At 41.2% G+C, this 21,058-nt stretch overlaps 1 protein-coding gene across 1 annotated transcript in view; it reads right to left on the bottom strand.

The window, feature by feature from the left end:
- Positions 1-219: 219 nt before the first annotated feature.
- SKOR2 (SKI family transcriptional corepressor 2) overlaps positions 220-21,058 on the bottom strand; it is a 28,112-nt gene continuing 7,273 nt past the window's right edge. The window contains exons 4-8 of the mRNA XM_038169756.2: positions 17,565-17,630; positions 17,084-17,182; positions 12,019-12,086; positions 3,138-3,202; positions 220-1,202 (exon numbers count right to left, since the gene is read on the bottom strand). Coding sequence (XP_038025684.1) covers positions 3,140-3,202; positions 12,019-12,086; positions 17,084-17,182; positions 17,565-17,630 — 296 coding nt within the window. The 3' untranslated portion in view covers positions 220-1,202; positions 3,138-3,139. The remainder of the gene's footprint in view (positions 1,203-3,137; positions 3,203-12,018; positions 12,087-17,083; positions 17,183-17,564; positions 17,631-21,058) is intronic.

The raw sequence follows: 21,058 nt of genomic DNA, 5'->3' as shown, positions 1-21,058 counted from the left end.
AAGGGTGGCTGAAACCACTTTCAAATACTGGTGGCTCTGCAGTGGCAAGGAAGATTGATCTTTTATGCTGAGGGATGGCCCAGTGCTCAGGACTGAGACCATCTGAACAAAGACAACACCACGAGGCAATCAAGACGCTGCGCGTGATCAGGAAATAACAGAAGACAACAGCTGTGGTTTTTGAAAAGGTGTCTGATTTTGGCTCACGCCTATCCCCTTTATTTCTGTAGAAGCAGAGTTAAATGAAATCCACAAGGCACTTCCTGAAATCACACCAAATCTACTTTTACACTTTTTCTAATAACCAGAGGCATAGTATTTCTTCCATAAAATACATCAACACATTAACATGTCTGTGAATTAAGATGCTTCTAAAAAGATATTCTTGGGGATACATTTATCCATTCATTTTTTTTTTCAGTAGAACAAGCATAGCATTGAAGTACAGGGAAGCTCAACTATTACCTCATAGTTTTCTTTTTTTAACTATAGACTTTTTATCCACATGAATGATAAAGAAACTACAACAGAGTTAAATACCTTTTTCAATAACAGTGATTATATTCTTAATTACACTCAATATTAAATTGTAAAATATTTCCAGAGGAGTACAATCTTAATTCATACAGCAGGCAAAATACCAGAGGAGGAGGAAGGGGTCGAAGGAGAGGGGTATGAGAGTTTCCAGTCTGCTTTTAAAAAGCACTGTGTATGGCTAACGCTTTTTTATCTATCCATCCATCCAAATGTGGTTCTGGCCCATCTGATACGACGCATGTTTCTTTCCGTAAAACGATCACTATCCCAAAGCAAAAGATGAACTGGCAGATGTTGTCAAGTGTTTGTGGCATTGAAAGGATCATCAATTCCCTTCACAGCTTATCAGTACGATTCATCAAAAGCATTTTCTCTATCAAGTTCAGTAGTCCTTCTAAAAACACAAAGACTTAAACTTTGGTACCACCAAAAAAGATCCAGGACAGGCATTTTTTGATTTTTTTTTTGTTGTTTTGCTTTTACTAATAAATGGCTGCTACATTCTATTTTACATGGTTGTCCATGATGCTTTGAGGTCACTTGTCCTTGGGTTCAGAGGAACCTGATTTTTTTGTTTGTTCTTTAAATTTCCAAGCCCTTCCATTGTCTCAGTCTTTATACAAGTCAGATTTCTGAGTGGTGGGTTATAACTTACAAGGTAACAGCTGCAAAAGAATAAATAAGAATAAATAAACAAAAACAAAGAGAAAAGGTTACCAACCCTAAGCCCAAGTTTGAGATATCTTTACTTTCAGAATTACAACATTTATTTGCAATCCCCACAAAAGGGATACACAAAAGTCACCTGCTCCTGAAGCTTCCTCTGAGACTTTGCTAGTTAATATTTACAGAGTCTCATGGAAATGCTTCATTAAAGATGAAACACAAAGTATAATTGACTGCAGTATGACCAAACACAACCAGACATTCTGGAGAAAGGCAGGTCCAACAAGAGCAACACAAGATTGTGGGAAAACACGGGGCATTAACTGCTCTGTACTGCATGGGGTCTTTGCTCCCTCTGTGCACCGTGTGGTATGTATGTGCATGCACGTTCCTTCTGGAGGCAACTCTTTCCTGCTTGGCACATTGAGAATCTGAAATTGCTTCAGAACAATATAGTTGTGATTCTCTGCTTGACTGATTTAGCTTAGCAGTTAAGTAACAGCTAATCTTTCAAAAGCACTGGGGCCTACTCAGAGAAATCCCTGTTGTCTGCAGGGATGGCGTGTCACTGGAAACAAAAACAGCATGAGGAATGCATCCATCCTTCACTCTCAGCAAACAAGCAGGGAACGCTTGTAGCTGTGATGGCAGCACCTCCCTTGCAGGGATTGTCAGCTGATGGAAACCTGATGCTGAGAACAAACGGTGCCGTTCATCTGATGCTGCCATCCTCAGGCTGACTTTTATTGTAGATCAGTGCTTTGGACAACACGCTTAGGGCAGGATCCCCTGCTTCTCATTCAGCATGGCATACTGTTTTATTCAGGATATTAATATTACTGAATTTATTTTAAATTGGTGCTCAGATTAATGTAGACTCAACTGGAAAATGCTGGCAGTCAGTAAGAAAGCATGCAGAAGAGGGCAAAACAGACCAACTTGATGCTTAGATTAATCTCCTTATCTCAGCAGGCAGAGCTCAAGGCCACAGATAGTGGTTATCTGGTTACTCTGTGATTACTCCTGATGTTTTTTATTTGTAAATATCTGCTTCTTCCATAGCTCAGGCAAACTTCCGTCACAGATACAATCAAAGCCTTATTCAGATGCCCCAGACTTTCTCCTTAATTCCCTTTATTTGTGCATTATTGAGGTCTCTGTACATGAATTGCTCTATATTTTTCTAATCTGCCTACTCCACATCAAGGGTATTTTTGCTGAATCCACAAGACAAATTCCATGGCATAACACGGTAGCAGAGCTACTGACTTTTTGCCTCTCTGTCTCCAAGCCTCAATCTCTCTGTTTTACCATAAAAAACAGAGAATGTAATTTAAAGGCTTTAGCACCAGGAACTGGAATCTCCCACATCACTGATGATGGAGACAATGGTGATTCTCACCAAATGCTTCTGAAAAACACTCCTGAAAAAATATGCTGTTGGGTGCAGGAAGATCCTGCAATGCACCTGCGGGAGACTGAACACTGTAGATCTGCAAGGCTCCCAAACTGTACTGCTCTTTCCTGGCATTGGTTCAACTCAAGTTTCTCCTCAGAAGCTTTGTTATGGGCATGAAAAGCCCATCCCTACTTGCCTGTGTGTGAACTTTTACTGCATGCTGAATGTCAGGATAGTTTCCTTCCTTCTGCCAAAGGTCCATTACCTTGAGGCCCCTTCCCAGTGTCAGTAGAAATACTTGCTCAGGCTACTAGGCTGGATTCACCCAATGGTCAACTCTCACTGCTACGTCCTGCCCCAGTGAAACCTAGCAATTTGGGTGACATGTCTGTGATCAGCTTTAGACCACAGACAGAGTTGTTAGGCCAGAACAAGTAATGTCACACAACAAAATAATGCAGTTCTTGCAGTGGCTACAGAGAACAAGATGATGGCCAGGCCAGGCAGAATAAGACCTCTTCTCTCACAAACTTACCTTTAGCTTTTGCTGAGGTGCGCACCGAGCTTTTCTTTCCTGATCAAGCTTGCTGCATAGGGAATCTGCAATGAGACAGAAACAAAGCCACTGCTTTTCACTGTAAGAATGCTGAAGCAGAAAGGAAATAAAAATGGCCACGATTAAAACAACAGACATCTTAAAATCCAGTTTAAAAGATGTCTTGTGATGTTTTGTTCACATCATTTGCTGACAAAAATAGAAAGACTGGCCATTCCTGCTACCTGCGAAATGATAAAAATCAGCTGTCTGTAACAAAAGGCAAAAAACACTGATCTCTGAGCAGCCAAAATACAGCAGGTTGGGAGTATGAGTCTTCATATATTTATATCGCCATAATTAGAAAGTTCTTAATAGCTATCTCTGACTTGCACCAACCTGAGGAAAGCCACTGAAGTGGAACAAATAATTAAAGGAAAACAGAGAACATCGGCATATTAGGGAACATGGTTATATTTAGAAACAAAGTGGGATGATGTGCTCACAGGCTACAGGGAATGCAGTAAGGGGCAGCTCTTTTTCAATGCTGGGCCTTTACAGTGCAACAAAACTAAATTGCTCTGAGATTTCTCCATTAGCTGGGAATCCAAGTGTCTACAAATTCACTATTCTTCAGTGCTACCTGCTGGAGGAATTCATGCTGGGATCATAAAATTTGTGTTCCTACACTCCCAGGTGCTGCTGCACACCGGGGTGACCTGCTTCTGAGGAATATAGCCAGGAATAATGTCAAATATGTTACTGTGAGCTGATAAATGGGCTGAACTCAAGTCAGGAGCAAAGCTTATGGCTGCAGTAACAGCAAAGGGAGTAGATGGGCACATGCACTGTGTTTAGGCAACCTGCCCTGTGCTGGTAATAACATACCAGTACCAGGTGAATTTGCATCTGTATCCACAATTTCCCTAACGTGGATTCTTGTACACCCCTCTTCTGGTTTTATCTTCATCGTGCCCACAGTGTGTGAGGACATTTGTGTGAGTTGTGCTCAGCCTACCTCTGGACTGGTGTAAACTGCAGCATCTGCAGTGTCACCTCTCACAGAGCCTAACTGTCCATGCCTGCCTTGGTAAGGAAAAGGGAAGGCTGGGTCTGAGAGCAAAGAAAGGGACATCTGCAGCTCAGGACCTTTGCTTCTCAGGAAAGGAGGTCAATCTGACTGAAGGACGCAGCACCAGGAAGAAGCTGAGTCCATAAAGATAAGTTGTCAGACTGAACAAAAGCAGAAGCCTTTCACAGGGGGCATGCCACTTCCATTACGTGGTCCTGGGGAAAGGGAAATGTCTATGCACAAAATGAGAAGCCCAAACCACTGGTGACCTGAAGGAACCCATGATCTAGGTGTTTTGTCTGACTACTCATACAAGCCTGTCCTTCACAGAAGCTGAAAACTATCATGAAACTTGCTGCTAGATCCTCCCAAAACACAGCTCTCCCCTCCAGTGAGTCCTGGGACAGGAAAGAGCGTTTGCCAAGGGTGGAAAAATGCTCTCCAAACTGCACCAGAGAGAGTTGTGCAAGGAAAGTTTTCATCAGATCACCTATTGGCATGATTTACATCATTAATAACAGGATCGGTGCAAATCTGGCAGCAAAGGGAGCCACGAACAAACTATCTGGGTAAGCACCTTTCAGCTGAGACCTGTGATGCTTCTACCAGCTGCTTTATTCCTCTCTCCCACTCGTAACAGCAAATAGGCAACATCAGTCTGCATGGCCGTCAATTATATAGGACATCTCCCAAGCTGTACTGACCTAGATAATACAACGGGGTACATTCTGTCAGAAATGTACTGTTCTTAATCCACTTTTCTGCTATATTTGGCACATCAGCATCTTTTCAATGTGTATTGGTTTGTCCATGCTCCTGGTAATAAGTGAAACTGAGAGGCGTGGGTGTTCAATAGGGACAACGACTACTTTCCTCACAAGTTAAATCACCTACAATGTCATCTGCTACTTTTTGTGTTGGATGAACGTCTCGTGACTCCAGGGCTGCAGTGAAACAATATTTAGGGCTGTCCATAACATTATGGTCCCCTCTAGTGCATCCAAAGTGAGGGCTCTGGTGAAAACAGGATCATCACTTAAATGGACATGAAGATCCAAAGTGCAGCCCCTTATCAAAGGCCACACACCCCTGTCAACAACACCAAAAAGCAGATGGTTGTGTGTTGGGTTTTAAGCATCAAGCAGCACGTTTCTCATGATTAAGCCTAAGTAAATTAGAAATAAAGTGCAATAGGAGCAGATCTGTAGGGTGCAGGAGAAAATCCCAGTGTCCATGCTGCATTTGCCTTAGGGTTTTCCTTCAGGCTACCTGTAGCCTGAGCACTGACCGTGCACTAAGAGCTGGAGCACATTCAGTGCATTCCTGGTCAACACCTGCTTTTCCTTCATCTGTAAGGATACAGTTTGCAAGCTCTGAGTCTGTTCCCCAATATAAGCAGATAGAATTGGGGATTCAGATACAAAGCACACGCCTGATCCCTGCTACACGTGCACACAGAGCTGCTGCTCTACACCATCCTATTTTGGAGACTTTGCCTTCTAGGTGGGGTACACAATGACACATCACCCTGACTTTTATTGCTCTAACAGGGAATTTCCATTAGTCCAAAGCACTAAGGTGTACCTACAAGTATTTGGTTAAAAAATTTGCATTCCCAGAGAGCACACACATGACATTTCAGTGGCAGCACTGTCCAGCCAAGACAGCCCTTCCAAACAAAATGTATTTAGGCAGGAAAGGAGACAGATGCGCAGCTGAACTGCCAGTGGAAAACTACAGCTTCTGCACATGTGGTGCTTTGGGATGGAATGATGTGAGGTATTACACAGAAGAAAAAGCATGCACTGAGCCTTTGACAGCTGGAGGAGGAACCAAAGTGCCAACAGCTTGCCATAGAGGGGGGTCTCTTCACTACTGCCCCATGAAAGTAGTTATAGCTGTGCAGGCTGAGTTCAGAGACTCTCCCATCCTGTGCATGCTCACAGCAGCACACCTGCCTGCACAGCATGCATGGCAGTCAAGAGCCAAAGCTGGAGAACGCAGTCTCTCTCCTATGTATTTTTACTGGAGAACATGAATACTACAGAAAAGGGATTCTGCACACAGGCAGTAGCAGAGGCTGGCTTGTGGCCCTTCAGTATGTATGGATCCTTTTTTTTTTTTTAAATCAGAATTTTTGCAGTTTGTAAAGTAAAGGAAGTTTTTACTTTTTGTTTTCTCATAAAAAATAATTCCACAAGCATCCATTTCCTTTAACATTTAAATTTCCTGGAGGAAGAGGTGCAGCTCCATCCTGTTAGTTCAAGGTATTCATTGTCAAGACACATTAGTTCAAGATTCATTGTCAAGATACAGGTTTTGCTCACATGTCTTCAAAAAGCCGTCAGTGGAAAATAAACTCCTGGAGAAAAATTCTGAGAAAATAGTACTTGTTGGCTCACTTTCCTCTACACAGCTAGTGATCTGTATGCTGTATTCAGCATCAGAAGGACATCTTCCCACATAGTGCCACCAGACCTGGGAACTGAATTCTGTCTGGGATTATGTATATGGAACTAAATACCATCCTTACTTAACTAAAGTCAATTCCACAAAAAAAAAAAAAAAAAAAAAATGAGGATAACAGAACATATAGAAAAAGACCTGCAGTACCATCCCAACCATCTCAACTGCTAAAGCACAAAAGAGCAAACTCAGAAATAAAAGGGAGTTTACATCTGCGAGACTGGCCACAAGTATATGGCTATGTATGCACAAGCATTGAATTATGAGATAAAACTTTTTTTTTTTTTTTTGGTAATGAAAACTGTCTTGGAGTCATCAACACAGAGTGAACACAGAGTTCCAGAAACATTCTTTTCTCTGTTATTATCTGGGTGTTAGTGGACATACCCTTCAGCAAAGACACAGCTCAAGATATCCTAGTGACATCTCGCTGTACTGATGTTTGCCTCTAACATTCTTGTCAAGGGCAGTCGACCTAGCTGGACCATGTCAGGCAGAGGACCAAACCAGAAATCCCGATAAAGCACTGCTATTTCCCGTTTCCACTTCTCAAATATGGAGTGTTGGGCATACAGTGCCCGACATCCCTGCATATACACACGATGATGTACGTTAGTTGTAGTTGTACAAGGCACCAACTTTCCATGTATAACAAAAAATAAGAACTAAATCCAATGTTGCTTTTCTTAATAGCAGTAGGACCCAAAGGGATATGATCTCATACCTCTGAAGACCTAGAAATACCACCCCATGGTGTATTTTTTTTTTCTTTTTTAAACAGTCTTTGTCAATCTTTAAAGAACAGGCTGAAAGATGATGCAGACAGAAATCAATTTTTGCAGGCAGATAGTTCCTGATTTATTTTATTGTCTGCCTCTGAAGAACAGAGTTGATTCAAAGTAACACTGAGGGTCGGAGGCCATTAAATATTAGAGGAGTTCTAGGTGAACCCAGCTTTGAGGTCAGAGCACTATTACCAGCCCAAAGTCAGGCCAGGAGGGAGATGGTCAATTCACTGGAGTGAATACAAAAACCAACCAAACCAACATTTTCCACTTGAATAGAATGTCAGAATAATTCACATTTCCAACATGTCTCAAAAAGCTACTGCCTTTTATCCCCACATAAACGTAGTGTGATTGATCACTACCTCATCTTAGCTATCTGAGTCACAATGGCAGGACGACAAACCCCTTTTTTTAGCCTTTCCTGATGGATAGGCCACAGCTCTGGTTTCCACCTGTGGACAGCATTTCCTGTGAATCTACAAGCTACTTTTATAGGAACTCTAACAAGAAATGAAGAAAGGTCAGCCTGAAGAAAGGCCAGCCTGTTTGCAGTAGATTTAAATTTGTTGTTTAGTGATCTACTCTTTTGTTTTAGAGGGTTTCATAAAAACATCAAAGGATAAAAATAAGCATGCCAGAAATGCTGCTTCTGATCTGTTTGTCCTATAAGAAAGGCAGGAAGGAAGTTCATGCTTTTTAAATTTGATCCACTAACACAGTTGCCCAGAAGACAAGACCAAACAGATGCAGAGACTCCAGCAGGAGCTAGATCAGTAGTATGCCAGGGTGGTTGAGCTGTCCTGACAGATAAATTCTGGTTGTAATGGACAGAAACCAACAACTATGAAGCCAGGTGGGCTTTGATGAGGCTGCACCACGTGTGCCATGTTAGACTTTACTCCAGTCGCTGGACAATGATTTCTTCTCAGTGGCCTTTCAGTACAGCTTAATTCTTAATTAACAGAAGGTGGATAGCCCATGCCTGAAGCAGGACATGACCTCCGAGTCCATGCACTGTACTTAGCCTTTTTGGGAGACAATGCTTGGAGGAAGGAAGAAAAGAAAAATGCGCTCAGTGATTTAAGATCTATATTCTTGTTAAATACTCTGATTGATTGCTCCTTGGCACTTGGCCGAAAGCTTGGCACACACTTGTTTGCAATGCTTCCTGGTAGCTGCTCCAGGCTCTCTAACCAAATCCTTTCTTAACAGAAACAGCCAGTGGCCACACAGCTCCAGCCACCTACTGAGCCTGGTTGTGTCCGAAGAAGTCAATATCATTTCAGAGGATGTAACAGAACAGATCCCACCCCTCCGTCTTCCCAAAGATCTGAGCCTTGTTCCTGACTTTCAGGAAGACATAAAATAATTTTTAAAGGTCCGGAGTGGACAAAGCATTAAAATTACAGCTCATTGATTAAACACTGTTTTATCTGAGGCTTTTATTGAAGAACGTTAAACCCGTGTCAAGTCCCGGCTGCTGTGTGCAGTGATTGCAGGCTAACAGCAGAGGGCACCTGGAGCCCGAGCCATCGCCTCCCAGACCTGCCAGCCCAGCTCAGCCCAACTTCCCTGCACGTGTTCACTCCCGGCAATTTGTCACCACGTTCTGCATTGCAGTTTCACAATGTCATTCAAGAACTGTGATGATAAAAAAAAAAAAAAAAGTGTTCAATGTTAAGTATGGGCTGGGCACAAAACGCTGCTCTCAAGCAGTCCTTCGGTTTTTGTTCACATCACAAAGTTGTAATGTTTCTCAAATAGATCTCACTCCTACATTTTGTGTGCAGTGTTCAAAGGCAATCATATTGGGTAAGTTTTTCAAGCATGGATTCAGTTTGCTGTATTCCAGAACTTTTCTGACACACCAAACGCTCACGGGCAGTTTATTGCTGTGAGTCTGACTATTCTCTTACTCAGCAAGGGGAGGCTGGGAGAATTCCAGTTTAGAGACACTGAAATCTTCGCTCTGGCAAAACATGCATCTGGTATATGCTTTTTACAAGAGTGCTTTTAAACAAAGAGATGCCTTTATGATCATGTGTAAGTGTTAAGAAAGAACTAAATTAAGTTGTATATTCCCTCAGCGGTGAGAAGAGCCAAAAAAACCCCACCACCAACAAAAAAAACTGAGTCATTCATATGAGCTTTAAAATAAAAAAAGCAATTAAGCCAAATTCTGTAGCTACTTAAACCAGTAAGTTTTATGTTTAATCCTATACAGGTATACACCTATGCAGCTGTAAGTAAAATTAAGATTTGAGTACGCATTAAAAACTTCTGCTTTTCTCTTTGTACTCAAGTATTAATGAGAAAATTAAGTGTGGGCAGCTTTGTGAAAACAGTGATGCAATGTTCCAGGTATATACATAAGAATCAACCCCTGTTAAAAATGACAGAAAAAATAAGTCAAAAGAAACCATGCTTTTTATGTAACCTGCCAAAAGATTTAATTAATCCATGGCATAAACCAAGAAGGCCAATGGAGTTGTATCATTAGCACATTCAGCTCATTAATCCCATGGCCAGATATAACCATACAGAATACATGCACACGAATTTAAAGTAACTGCAGGGATTATCACATCAGAAGTCCTGACTCCATTTCAGTTATTAACCAAAACATCGCTGACAATTTCTGCACCCAGCTTAAACAAACACCCTAGTTATTTGCTGTGGTCTCTCAGTTCTTCATATGCAAACATCCTCTTATTGGTCTCACTGTTGTATTACCTGCCTTGCCAATATCAGGAGGGATACCCAAATGCAAACATAAAGATTTACTGATGCTTTGGCAACATTTCTATTAACAATACTAAAGTCAGGCAGCCAGTGAGTGAAGAGGTTCTGAACAGCTGGTACAGTACATTAAGTGTGGAAAATAGTTTCTGTAAGTACATTCAGGCAGCTCTGTTTAATGATTAAATGACTATTAGTCTTTCTGTAGCAGGTACCACTAATGAAAAGGGTGTGAATTACAAGATCATATTTCTTTTTCTGCCCAAGAAAAAGAACTATGCTTAATCTTGTGATTTCTCCACTTCTTGTTAATTTGAGAAACCACCACTGCTGGCTCGCTGAAGGCCTGGGGTATCTGCTTTCAGAAACAACTTCACGATTCTGCCACAAAATGAGTGACAGAGAAGATCCATTCATTCTCACCTTGGGAGGGAGAGTTAGTTAGCTTCAAGTTCAGCTGACACGAGAGATAAAGGCTGAGGTGAGCCCACAAACTTTGTGCTTAAATGTACTTCACAGCAGGAGCTGGACAGTCACCTGCCTGAAGTCCAAAGCAGCAGGGGAAGAGCTTTCCAGGATGACATCCTAATGACCATCTTCTGCAATTTACAGATTGAGCCAAACTCCCTGCCAGGCATTGAGAGACCAGGGGGAATGCAGAACAACTGGACATGTCAAGGAGTGGAGACCAGTAGCAAAAACAAATCCAAAGATGTTCTGGACTCGATTTTCTCCATAACCAATCTTTTTCCAGCACCCTCCATCTCTCATTGAAATCTCTGAAGTCAGCAGGAACAGAGAGCTGAGATGTTCAGCAGCTCTAAAAATAAGGCCACTCCTAAATGCCTTTAAACGTAGGTGCACACACTTGACAATCCTGGCCTTCAGCTTCATTTTTATGTCCTAACCCATCAAGTAGAAAATGACAGTACCAGAAGGCTGGATGACCTGCACCCAGCCCCAGGGTCTGTGACAAGCACTAGGAAAATTTAGATGCTTGAGCACAGGGTTGATTCAGACAAGTGGAGATCTTTGGCAAGCCTGCCTCAAAAACTGTTGAATGTCAGACCGATCACAGACAAAACACTAACAAAACAAACACTGCCTGACAGCCTCCCGTTCGCTAGGATGGCCAGCTCGTAATACTGCATTTGTGCTCCACTAAGCAGTATCTGAGAAAGAAACAACTTCACATACTCCACTCTTTGCTTGTTTTGGATTCAGTTAGCTCCCGAACGCCAAATTTTCAAAACAGGACGCTGGTATGCAAGGATCTAGAGCTGCACTAGCTCGCTCACACACACATGCAAAATCCCACTTGATTTTAAAATAAACAAGCAATAGAGCAAACAGCAATGTGTACATACACTGAACTGCGTTTTGGCAACTGGATCCTTTACTGCTGAGTTAAGCACTTACTCTAATGGCTGAAATTTGAAAGAGACACATCCTAAGGTTTATTTGCCAGGGCTGAACTGCACCCCTTGGCAACTATTGCAAGTATTTAACTGCTTAAGGTTTACTGACTCAGTCCTCGTGTTTCTCTCTGAAGGAACACCTCTCGGTGTTCAGTCAACACATCCCATTTAGTTGAAACATGAAGACCCATCTGGTTACTGTATGAAAGTAAATCTCCAGGTAATTAGACTCTAAACCAGTTGAGAACTGCATGCTTACATCCTGCTAAGCATAAGGTAATACGAGCTCAGTGATACTGCATCTGCATGGCTTGCAAAGGAAAGGCTTGAGGAGTGTACTTAAATAAAACCAACACAAAGTGATAGTTCATAACATTTTTAGTAGAATACAAACTTACAATTTGTAGCTGCTGTACCATTTCCTCTCTGTATGCCAGCTCCCTTTTCATCTGATCTTGAAAATTATCTATAATAAAGAGAAGAAAACAGTAGATGTAGTAGTTAGAACAGAGACCACAGTAGAATTCATATAAATCAAATGAAACCAAATGCAACCACTACTGAGGAGCTGTGAAGCACCACAAAGCCCTTCACCCAACTAAAAGCCTAACAAAAACTTCTTATCTAGTAAGAGACACTGTAGACAACAGAAAAGCTTGGGAAAAATGATTCAGCTACTTCCTCGGCTAGCAAATGCTAAGGTTCTGCTGCTAACATTCATTCCTACAATGATTTTCTCAATGGGCCAGACTCTGCAGTCATTAGTCAAACTTCAACAGACACTGGAGAGAACAGCAAAAACTGCTTTGCTTTGGTATAAATCTGTTGACATCAATAGGGATGTCCAATATGTGAGAACAGAAGGCGTTCAAGGATGCAGGGTTTGATTTGTAGTTCATAACATTGTGCTGACGGCTTTGAACACAACTCGAAAAATTAAAGTTCCTTAAACAGTGACGTGGAACTCAGATGCCAAAAAGTCTTTGAAATACAGATCACAGCTTCCATGACAGCTGGGTTACTGCACAGGCCAGCCTTCAGCTCTGGTAGCTCCTCCTTTCCTTATTTTCCTTCACTGTAACCATTTCAGACAAAACTTCATTTAGATAGAAGATTAGCTGCTGGCTTGTGATTCAGAACATTGCTGTCAGAGGGTGGGAAAAATAAAAATGTAAAAAGGAAAGAGTTTGGAGAGTTGCAGCATGATAAAGACGCGGGTGCAGCGATGGACTATGAAATGTAATAGGACAGAAAATCCACTCCAAGCAACACCGTTTTGGTCCAGGAGACAGAGTTCTGTCCCAGACCATGGGAGCAGTGAGGTGAATGCCAACAGAAAACAGCATGGGGCACCTCAGCACACAGAGCTGTCAAACCAGAGTGGGCTTGCCGAAGGGCATTGCAAGGCCAAGGCAGCTAGAATGGCTTATTTACAATTAACAATTACAAGACTTAAACAGCCACGTTGGCTGTTGGGACACAAACCCAGGACTCAGGAAGGCTGGGTTCAATATCTGCTCTAGTGGGCTCCGTGCCTCTGTCTCGCCATGCCTCATTTCATCACCAGTAAATCAGGAATAATAGCACTGCTTCATCTGCCAAGCACGTTGGAAGGATTAATAGATTAAATGACTGTGAGATACTTGGATAGCGCAGTAATGGGAGTCACAGAAATACCTAAATTGCTCAGAAAGGTTTGAGGCCAGGTGAGAGCATGTGGCTCCTATCAATGCTCCGCGTGCTGGGACCTCACCCACTCCCAGCTCAGCCCCACAGGCTCACCACAAAAGCTCAACCCCAAAATCAGAATCAGGATGGCAGAGAGCAGCTGTGGCACAACACAGCGGAGAGGCAGGATGTACCTTGCCCATGGGGAGAGGGGATGTGTGCCCACAAAGCGTGGGCATGGGAAAGGGCTGGAAGAAAGCACAAGGGGGAAGAGCTCTGTCATCTTTCATGAAAAAAATTTGCCTTCTCTGAATGAAAACCAAAAGCTGTTGTTTAAAAGGCAAGGAGGCACTTTAGGATGACAAGAAAATGTCAGTGAAACAAAGAAAGAATGAGACGATTTGTCAGGCTGAAACCATCAGGAGTCCAGCGTGGCCACATTCAAAAGGACATGGTGACATTATCTTAATGAATTTCTTCAGATTTCAAACAAAATTCTGCAGATTTTTTCACCCTGATTCCTCTGCTCCAACTTGACAAGTAAAGGAAACTAACACAAATAAAAACAGATTTGCAATTCTTCCCTTGCTTACCAAATAGCCATGCAGCACAAAGAGGTGGCAGTCCCCTGTTCTGTCACCGAATGCTGACAGCGCTGTGCTACCTGCTATGTGGATCCTTTTCCACCTTCACTTTGTCAGGAGCAGGCTTTGCAGAGAAATCAGCCTCATCTCCTGAACGCCTTCCTCCCTGACTGCCCCCTCACAGCTTCCTCACCTCCCAGAACAAGCAGCTCGGAAATCCTGCTCAGCCCTGCGCAGCAAATGCCCAGACTCACTGTGGAAATGGGGTTAATGGTAAGGAGAACATTTTTTCCGGCAGCATTAACTGAGACTAACTGCTTACAGACAAAGCCTGGCAATACCCAGGAGAAAAGATATGAATATTTAAAGAGTTTTCTTAACACAAACTTAAATACTTTAACTATCCAGCCTACATCTCTGCTGTTTTACCGCCGTGTTGTTAAATGCAGCTGGACAAAATGCGAGCCAGCCAACGCCAAGGGTACGACCAGCACAGGGCTCTGGGAGAACACGCTGCCACCACGCACAGGTGCATATATTCCTATCAGGTCAGCAAATTCTTCAAGAGGTCCTTTTGCTCTGTGTTTAGAGACTTTCTAGGCAAAGAGAAACCTTACCTGCAGCTTTCAAGCGCATTAGCAATGTAAAAAATTAAGGTGCAAGCAGCAGAAGGCAAGGTCTGCTGCTTTATAAATGATCACAGCCATACCTGAAGCAGGTCAAGCCACAGAGAAGCGAGCAGCATTCTACTGCTGAATGAGTTGGAAATAGGATCAGTTCTCATTTAATAGGGATTTCCATGACAAGAGCATGGAAACCAAAAGCTGTTTACACATGAGACTGCATAGCGGTGCTGTGGGTGGTGGTTTGATGCCATTCATGTTGACTGCCCCCAAAATGCTCAGTTCCAAATGTGAGACCCAAAGAAAGATGACTTTTGAGTTAACTCCAGGTAACCTGACAAGAACATTTTCTAGAGACATATAGCACCATTTTCCGCATCTCACATGTTGACTCCCTGCTGAAACAGGGATGAATTTTATCTTTTATAAAAGCGATTGAGAAGACTTAAAAGCCAAACACCTCTCCTTTACCAGCGCAAAGCACAGTGAGAACCACCAGCACCCGAGAGTGAGAATTACCCTGGCAGTGCATTTCTGTCCCCAGCAGCTTCGGGACTGGACAGAGGTTCGGTCCCCATGGCCTCTCAGCCCTCTGCCCGATGCTGCCGTGACCCGGACTGGGATATAAAGCCTGTTACCCTCCAGCTTTTTGCCCTCCTATAGCTTCAGGCATTTCCAAGCCACGAGCAATACAATTTTAATTTTATCTCCACATTCCTTTCACTGGATTTCCTACGATTTCTCTCCCTAGATCCTTCCTATCCACCACCACCACAGGCCGTTAGTAACTTTGCCAGGGAAACCTGTCAAAACTAAGAGCTTCTAACACCCAACCTGAAGCAGCATCCCCGTCTAGCAGCAAGAGCCTGGAGCAGACCTCAACTCTTTCAGTGTAACACATACTTCTCTAAGAGGGCATATCTTGGATTTTACACTTACTTGCTTTACAAAGACCTATTTTCTTGTTTTATTACATGGGGAAGGGTTTTTTTTTGGTAAATCTAAATCTGTAAATAGGTTTTACGGTCACTTACATATATTGTTTATAGCACATTATCTGTTTTCTATTTTAATCCTGAAGAAAATTGACCACTACTTTGTGGTACATTGAAACCACATATTTTTCAAGCCGGCATACACAGTCGCCACTTCCTTGGTTGGCCGTATGTGTTCTTTTCTTTTATTTGAATTGTATTTCATGTGGTTTAATTGCAGTGTTTATTTACATGGCAATGACAGAGCATTAATTTTACTGTAGAAGAACAAAAGGATAAATGAGTGACCTGACTGGCAAAACTCCAAGATGCCATTCCACCAATACCACACATCAAATATTTTGATCTACACAAATTATGTGAAAATTACCTCACTCCCAAACCCAAGTAATGACTGAATTTATACTGAAGGATGAGGTTATCTCCTTTCATTAATATCTATACCACCTCAGGCTCTTCTATATTTATGAAGTTTTCAATATTTGGGCTAAAGATGGAATCATTTCCAGAGACCTGCCTTGCACTTTCTTACTTCCCTGAACTTACCCTATCTGATGCTACAGAAAGTGGGGAAACTTGTTCTATAAATAACACGAAAACACCGTCTGCATTCCCACTTTTTCTTCTGAGTCAGGGAGGTGCAACGTTCCTTTGCTTGAAGCAGTGATTTTTGTTGAATTGTTTATCTCGGTGTACTGGTCATGTTGTTTTTTGTCCCTAGAATTTTTATGAAGGAACTTGGAGGTCTAAAAGAATGGAGAGTTTCTGAACTCTTCAAGAAACTATGGTAAACCACCATATGGGTATTCTGCCCAAGTGCTGCTGAGATATTTCAGTCGTGTAGGAGTTAAGTGAAGTTAGCAAAAGGCAGAACAAGCTGACAATTAGTCTGGGAAGGCTTTAAATATCTATCCTGGTTCGCTGTGGATCATACAGTGCTTCATCCATTTCTCAAAGGAAAACAAGGACAAAGAGCCCTCTCAAACAACACATCTCAAGAGAAAAAACCCAAACTGTTATTTCCACCCCTAAAACATGCTTCTTAAACTCCAAATCAATTCTCCAGCATCAGTTAGGACCGAAACAAGATGTCCATAAATTACCCTGTCTTCAAACATCTACAAGAAGCTGGTTAAGCAGGCTGACATCCCTGTGCCCCAAGAAGTCCCCAACAGGTTTCCCTATATCCAGCCACTCCTTCCTGCAGAGAGGGAGTGTGGCCCAGGAAATGGTGTGATGGCTCTGTGCTGGAAGACCCCATTCCAACAGGCTTTAAAATATTTCTATTAGATCTGGGATCAAAGCTCACTGGATGCAGAGATACTCCTGATTTTCTACCCCTGAGGACACGCTGTTTTCAGTGTTATTAAATCCAGTCAAAAATACACCAAGACAGACATCCAGCTTCACATTTTCTCTACAAGAGACCTGCTTTGGTAGCCTGAAAAGCCACAGCAGACGTGCCATTGACCTCAGCAGAACTAAGCCAAAAATCCTGGCAACACAACTGAGAACATACTTCTCCCACTTTTAACAGCCCAACAACAACCAACAACCCACGAATAACACCAAAACCACAGATAAGTGTCTTACTGAAGACAGGGAATGATGCATTTCCTTTCAACACTTGGAATTCCTGTTCTAGTCTCCTCCGTAAGTCAATTTGTTCAAACAAAACCTTCTGGAGTTCCTCTAACAAAGAGAAAAGTGCTTTTACTAATCTGTATAAATAATTCTTGAGTGAACATTCATAGAGCAATTCATTACTATAAGACAAAATATTTTAGCAGTTATAAAAAAAAAGTGTTGCATAGACCTACAATAGATTTTGTGCAGAAAGCCATGAATATAAATCAATGTAATATATTATTTTAAAGTATTATATTACAGTGTCATGTATTGATTGATATATATGCATTAATCTCAATTATATCCACCCAAAGGTCCATATATTATTCATATGTTACTTGACAAGCTTAAAATATGGTGCAGAACAAAAATGCCCCCTATTATCCTCATATTCTATTAAAACAAAGAGCAGTTTTATAACGTAAGAGGCCCTTATTTATTTTACCTTTCCCCATGTTTTCTACATCCTTCTTCAGTGAATGAGGTGGGTTGGTTTCTTGTGTGTGTTCACCTTAATAAAAGAAAGAAAAAAAGTTATTGATTTACTGATACTGCTTTCCATCAGTATTGTCTTTACTACGCAACTGCTCCAAAGAGTATGAAGCAAAAAAGGAAAAAAAAAAAAAACAAAAACAAAGAAAGAATATGATTAAGGTTCCTTTACAGCATCCAAGTGTCATTCACAAACAGGACAAGCCCTGCCTGAGACCTCTGAATTTCTGGCTCCTCTCAGGGTCTCAGGCGTGCTACTGCACTCTGCTCAAATACTCTGCACTCTTGGCTCCAAAAACACTCTCTGTCAAATTTTACTGCTTAGACACACTTTGTGAACACAGCACATCTTTGTGTGCCTTGCAGAAGTGACTGCAGGACTTGCATTTGTTTCTAGTTCAGTAAAGTGTCTACCCTACCACTGCTTGCTGCAGACGAAACTTGAGGTCTCTGCGATACCAAGGAGAGCTCCTCTTCCACGTATTCTGCTAACCTGATCCATGCTTTCACTCCAACGCCTCCTGAAGATACTCAGAGATTGACTAGAAGTGAGCTGAGAAAGGGGCAGAGCTTTGCCTACAATCTCATCTCCTCTCTTCACAACAGGAAATCTATTCTTTCTAGCTGGGTAGGATCCTGTTCCGAAATCCTTTTGCACAAGCCTCTTTGCCAGCATTGTCTCTTTAACTTTATAACCTTCTACAGCTCTATGCCAAGGACTTATTATAACTGTGAATAATTAACAATCAGATGAAAAAAAAAATTTACACCAGCTGGATTTGCATCTAAAGGATACACCTATGAGGTCAACAAATTCAGAGACTTCTGTCTTTGATTGCTTACAACACTCTTAGTGATACAGTAGTAAAAAAAAAATATCTAAATAACAGAGTTGCACTATTTCTCTCTCTATATATTGCTTCTTTCATCCTTTTCATTTAAAAATAAAAACCAAGAAAAAAAACACAAGCCACTACCAAAAAAAAAAAAAAAAAGCCTTCACAAGGTGTTATATTCACCTGGATGACAGTTTGACTTAAACACAAATCTTCTGATAGAAGGTTTTATTTTAATTATCCTCTGAAAGTGCAAATTTTTCTTCTAATTTCTATGAGCAGGGTTTTGGAAAAAAAAGCTCGGAAAACAATTTTTAAAAGACAAAATACTACTCTTAATGAAATAACTGGGAGGTTTTCTATTACTTACAGTTGAAATATGAAAGGACTCTCAATAATTAAAAAAATATTTGGTAAGTAGTCAATTATCGAACTAATTGGATTAATTCTCACTCTTGTCCAGACAGTAAATGCACTTCATTAAATATTGTTGAATAACCACAGGAAAGACACACATGTAAAGCTACTCATATATTTACATATATGGAAGAAAGAGTCATGGAGCGAATTTCTTGGTTTGGGGGAAAAATAAAAAGCTATAGCACTGAAGAAGTCACTGTATAACAGGTGAGACAGCAGCTACTTAAAAAACTCACACTGTCACAATGCATTTGGTAGTAGGTTGTGACAATATGCAAATCTGAAAGTTTAATTGGAAGGTCTTGTTTCATATGCAGTCAGAAATCTTTTCACAAAGCATTTATTTCTGTTTTTAAAAATCGATGTATTCTTATACCCAGTAAACCTTGAAGTCGTAATATATGAAACATATCCAATAGCTATGCATTTCAACATCTGCTCTCTCTTCTTATGTCCTTATTTAAAATAAAAAAAAAGTAATTGAGGCATACACATTTACACAACTGATACCCGATGCCAGCAAGTCCATTTAAAAAATCTGTTTACGTAACACAATTATACAAATATCATTTTTGTATTATATTTGGTATAAACATATAAACAAAATATTTTTCCACAGGTAAGCTGTCTCACCACATTAAAAGAAAAACAAGCTTGAAAAAAAAGAAAAAATTATCACTTTTGGGGCAGCGTTTTGAAGTGTTCCCATAATGCAAAATGGCCTTTTTATTAGTTTAGTTAACATAATCCAGTTTTAAATAGGATTGATAATAAAAGAAATATTGTGTCAGATAAATATAGAATGAGGGTACGGAAGAAAAAAAGGAAGGAGTTTAGGAAGGGTATTTATTAAATTATAAATATTAGTATATTTTCTCCAAACAATTCAATCTTAGCCATTCTTTTCTGAATGTTTAATGTGCCATTTTGAGGGAGAACACTCACAGACAGAAGGTATCAGAATTCTTTAAGAGTGGGAAGAGAAAGGGGATGAGACGAGATCCTAACACAGAACATGGCAGCCACAGAGACAGCTCTTTCTCAGACGCTTGGTTGAGGTTTCAGGGCCGTATGGTTTGAGGCTGCGACTCTCTGGGACTTAAAGAACTTTTTACATTAAAATAAAAATAGGGGTGTGTAGTATGATGAAAATCTTCTCCAGCATCTATAGCCTCCCTACTAAGTTCCTGAAAAGGCTTATTAGAAAATCTACAGCCCTTGCCTCCCAAATAAGTAAAGAAGAGGATGGGAAAAATGAAGGTATTTAAAGGCAAAACCCAGCACATCAGTTTTAAAGAATCAACTGCATTTTTAAACTGCTTTCTGATGTTCAAACAAGGCCTTGACATTATTATTGTTAATGGTGATAATGACAATAATCAGATGAGTTTCACCTTTCCAGTCCCCCTCAAAATGATAATCAGGAAACTGCTCTTCTCAGTTTTTCCATACATCCCAGAGGCCTCATCATGTGTTGTGTACTGTTATACCTTAATTGAAAGGGAGGAGGTATTGAATATTTAACCAGCTTCCTTTCTCTTAAATGTTAATTAAAAGCTAAATAGGTGTTTAAAAACAAACAAACAGAAAGCCCAAAGAATTTTAATCAGTCTAAGAAAAAATCGCTTCCCCTCATAATAGCTCCACCATAACTCTCTTGGGCCTTGTCTGCTACACACAAACTTGGGCCTGCTCTGTAGCACGTAAAACAGAAGCACTGAAAGCTGCTCAAACCCCCTCTGTGGACATCTAGGGTTTGTTTCTGAGAGGTTCAGCTTTGGTTTAGTCAGAAAAATTGACCTGTACCTCAACGGCCTGCTGGATAGGGGCCGGAGGGGATGAAGTATCCACGGCCACTCTGCACTGCCTCTGCTAACGCTTTCGCTACCTCTGTTCTTGCCAATTAGCTCGGGTTCTTTCCAATTAGCACAGACATTTTTAATCTGGAATAAAAGTGGGTTATATTTCGGGGTTGCACAAATGGCATCTTTATTCTTGAACATGAACGTCCACCCATGGAGGAAAGGAGCAGTGGTGTCTGTGGGTAGGCACGCCTCGAATTACTTTACGATGCTCCAAAAGCACAGGAGGGCCCCGTATATACATCGGCACAACCTCAGCTCTTGGATGCCACCATTTCATTAGCTCTGCACCCCCTGGAGTAGTTAAGATTTAAATTCTAAAAAAAAAA

The sequence above is a fragment of the Anas platyrhynchos genome, chromosome Z, assembly GCF_047663525.1.
Source record: "Anas platyrhynchos isolate ZD024472 breed Pekin duck chromosome Z, IASCAAS_PekinDuck_T2T, whole genome shotgun sequence".
Taxonomy (NCBI): domain Eukaryota; kingdom Metazoa; phylum Chordata; class Aves; order Anseriformes; family Anatidae; genus Anas; species Anas platyrhynchos.
This window is presented reverse-complemented; position numbering and strand designations above follow the sequence as displayed.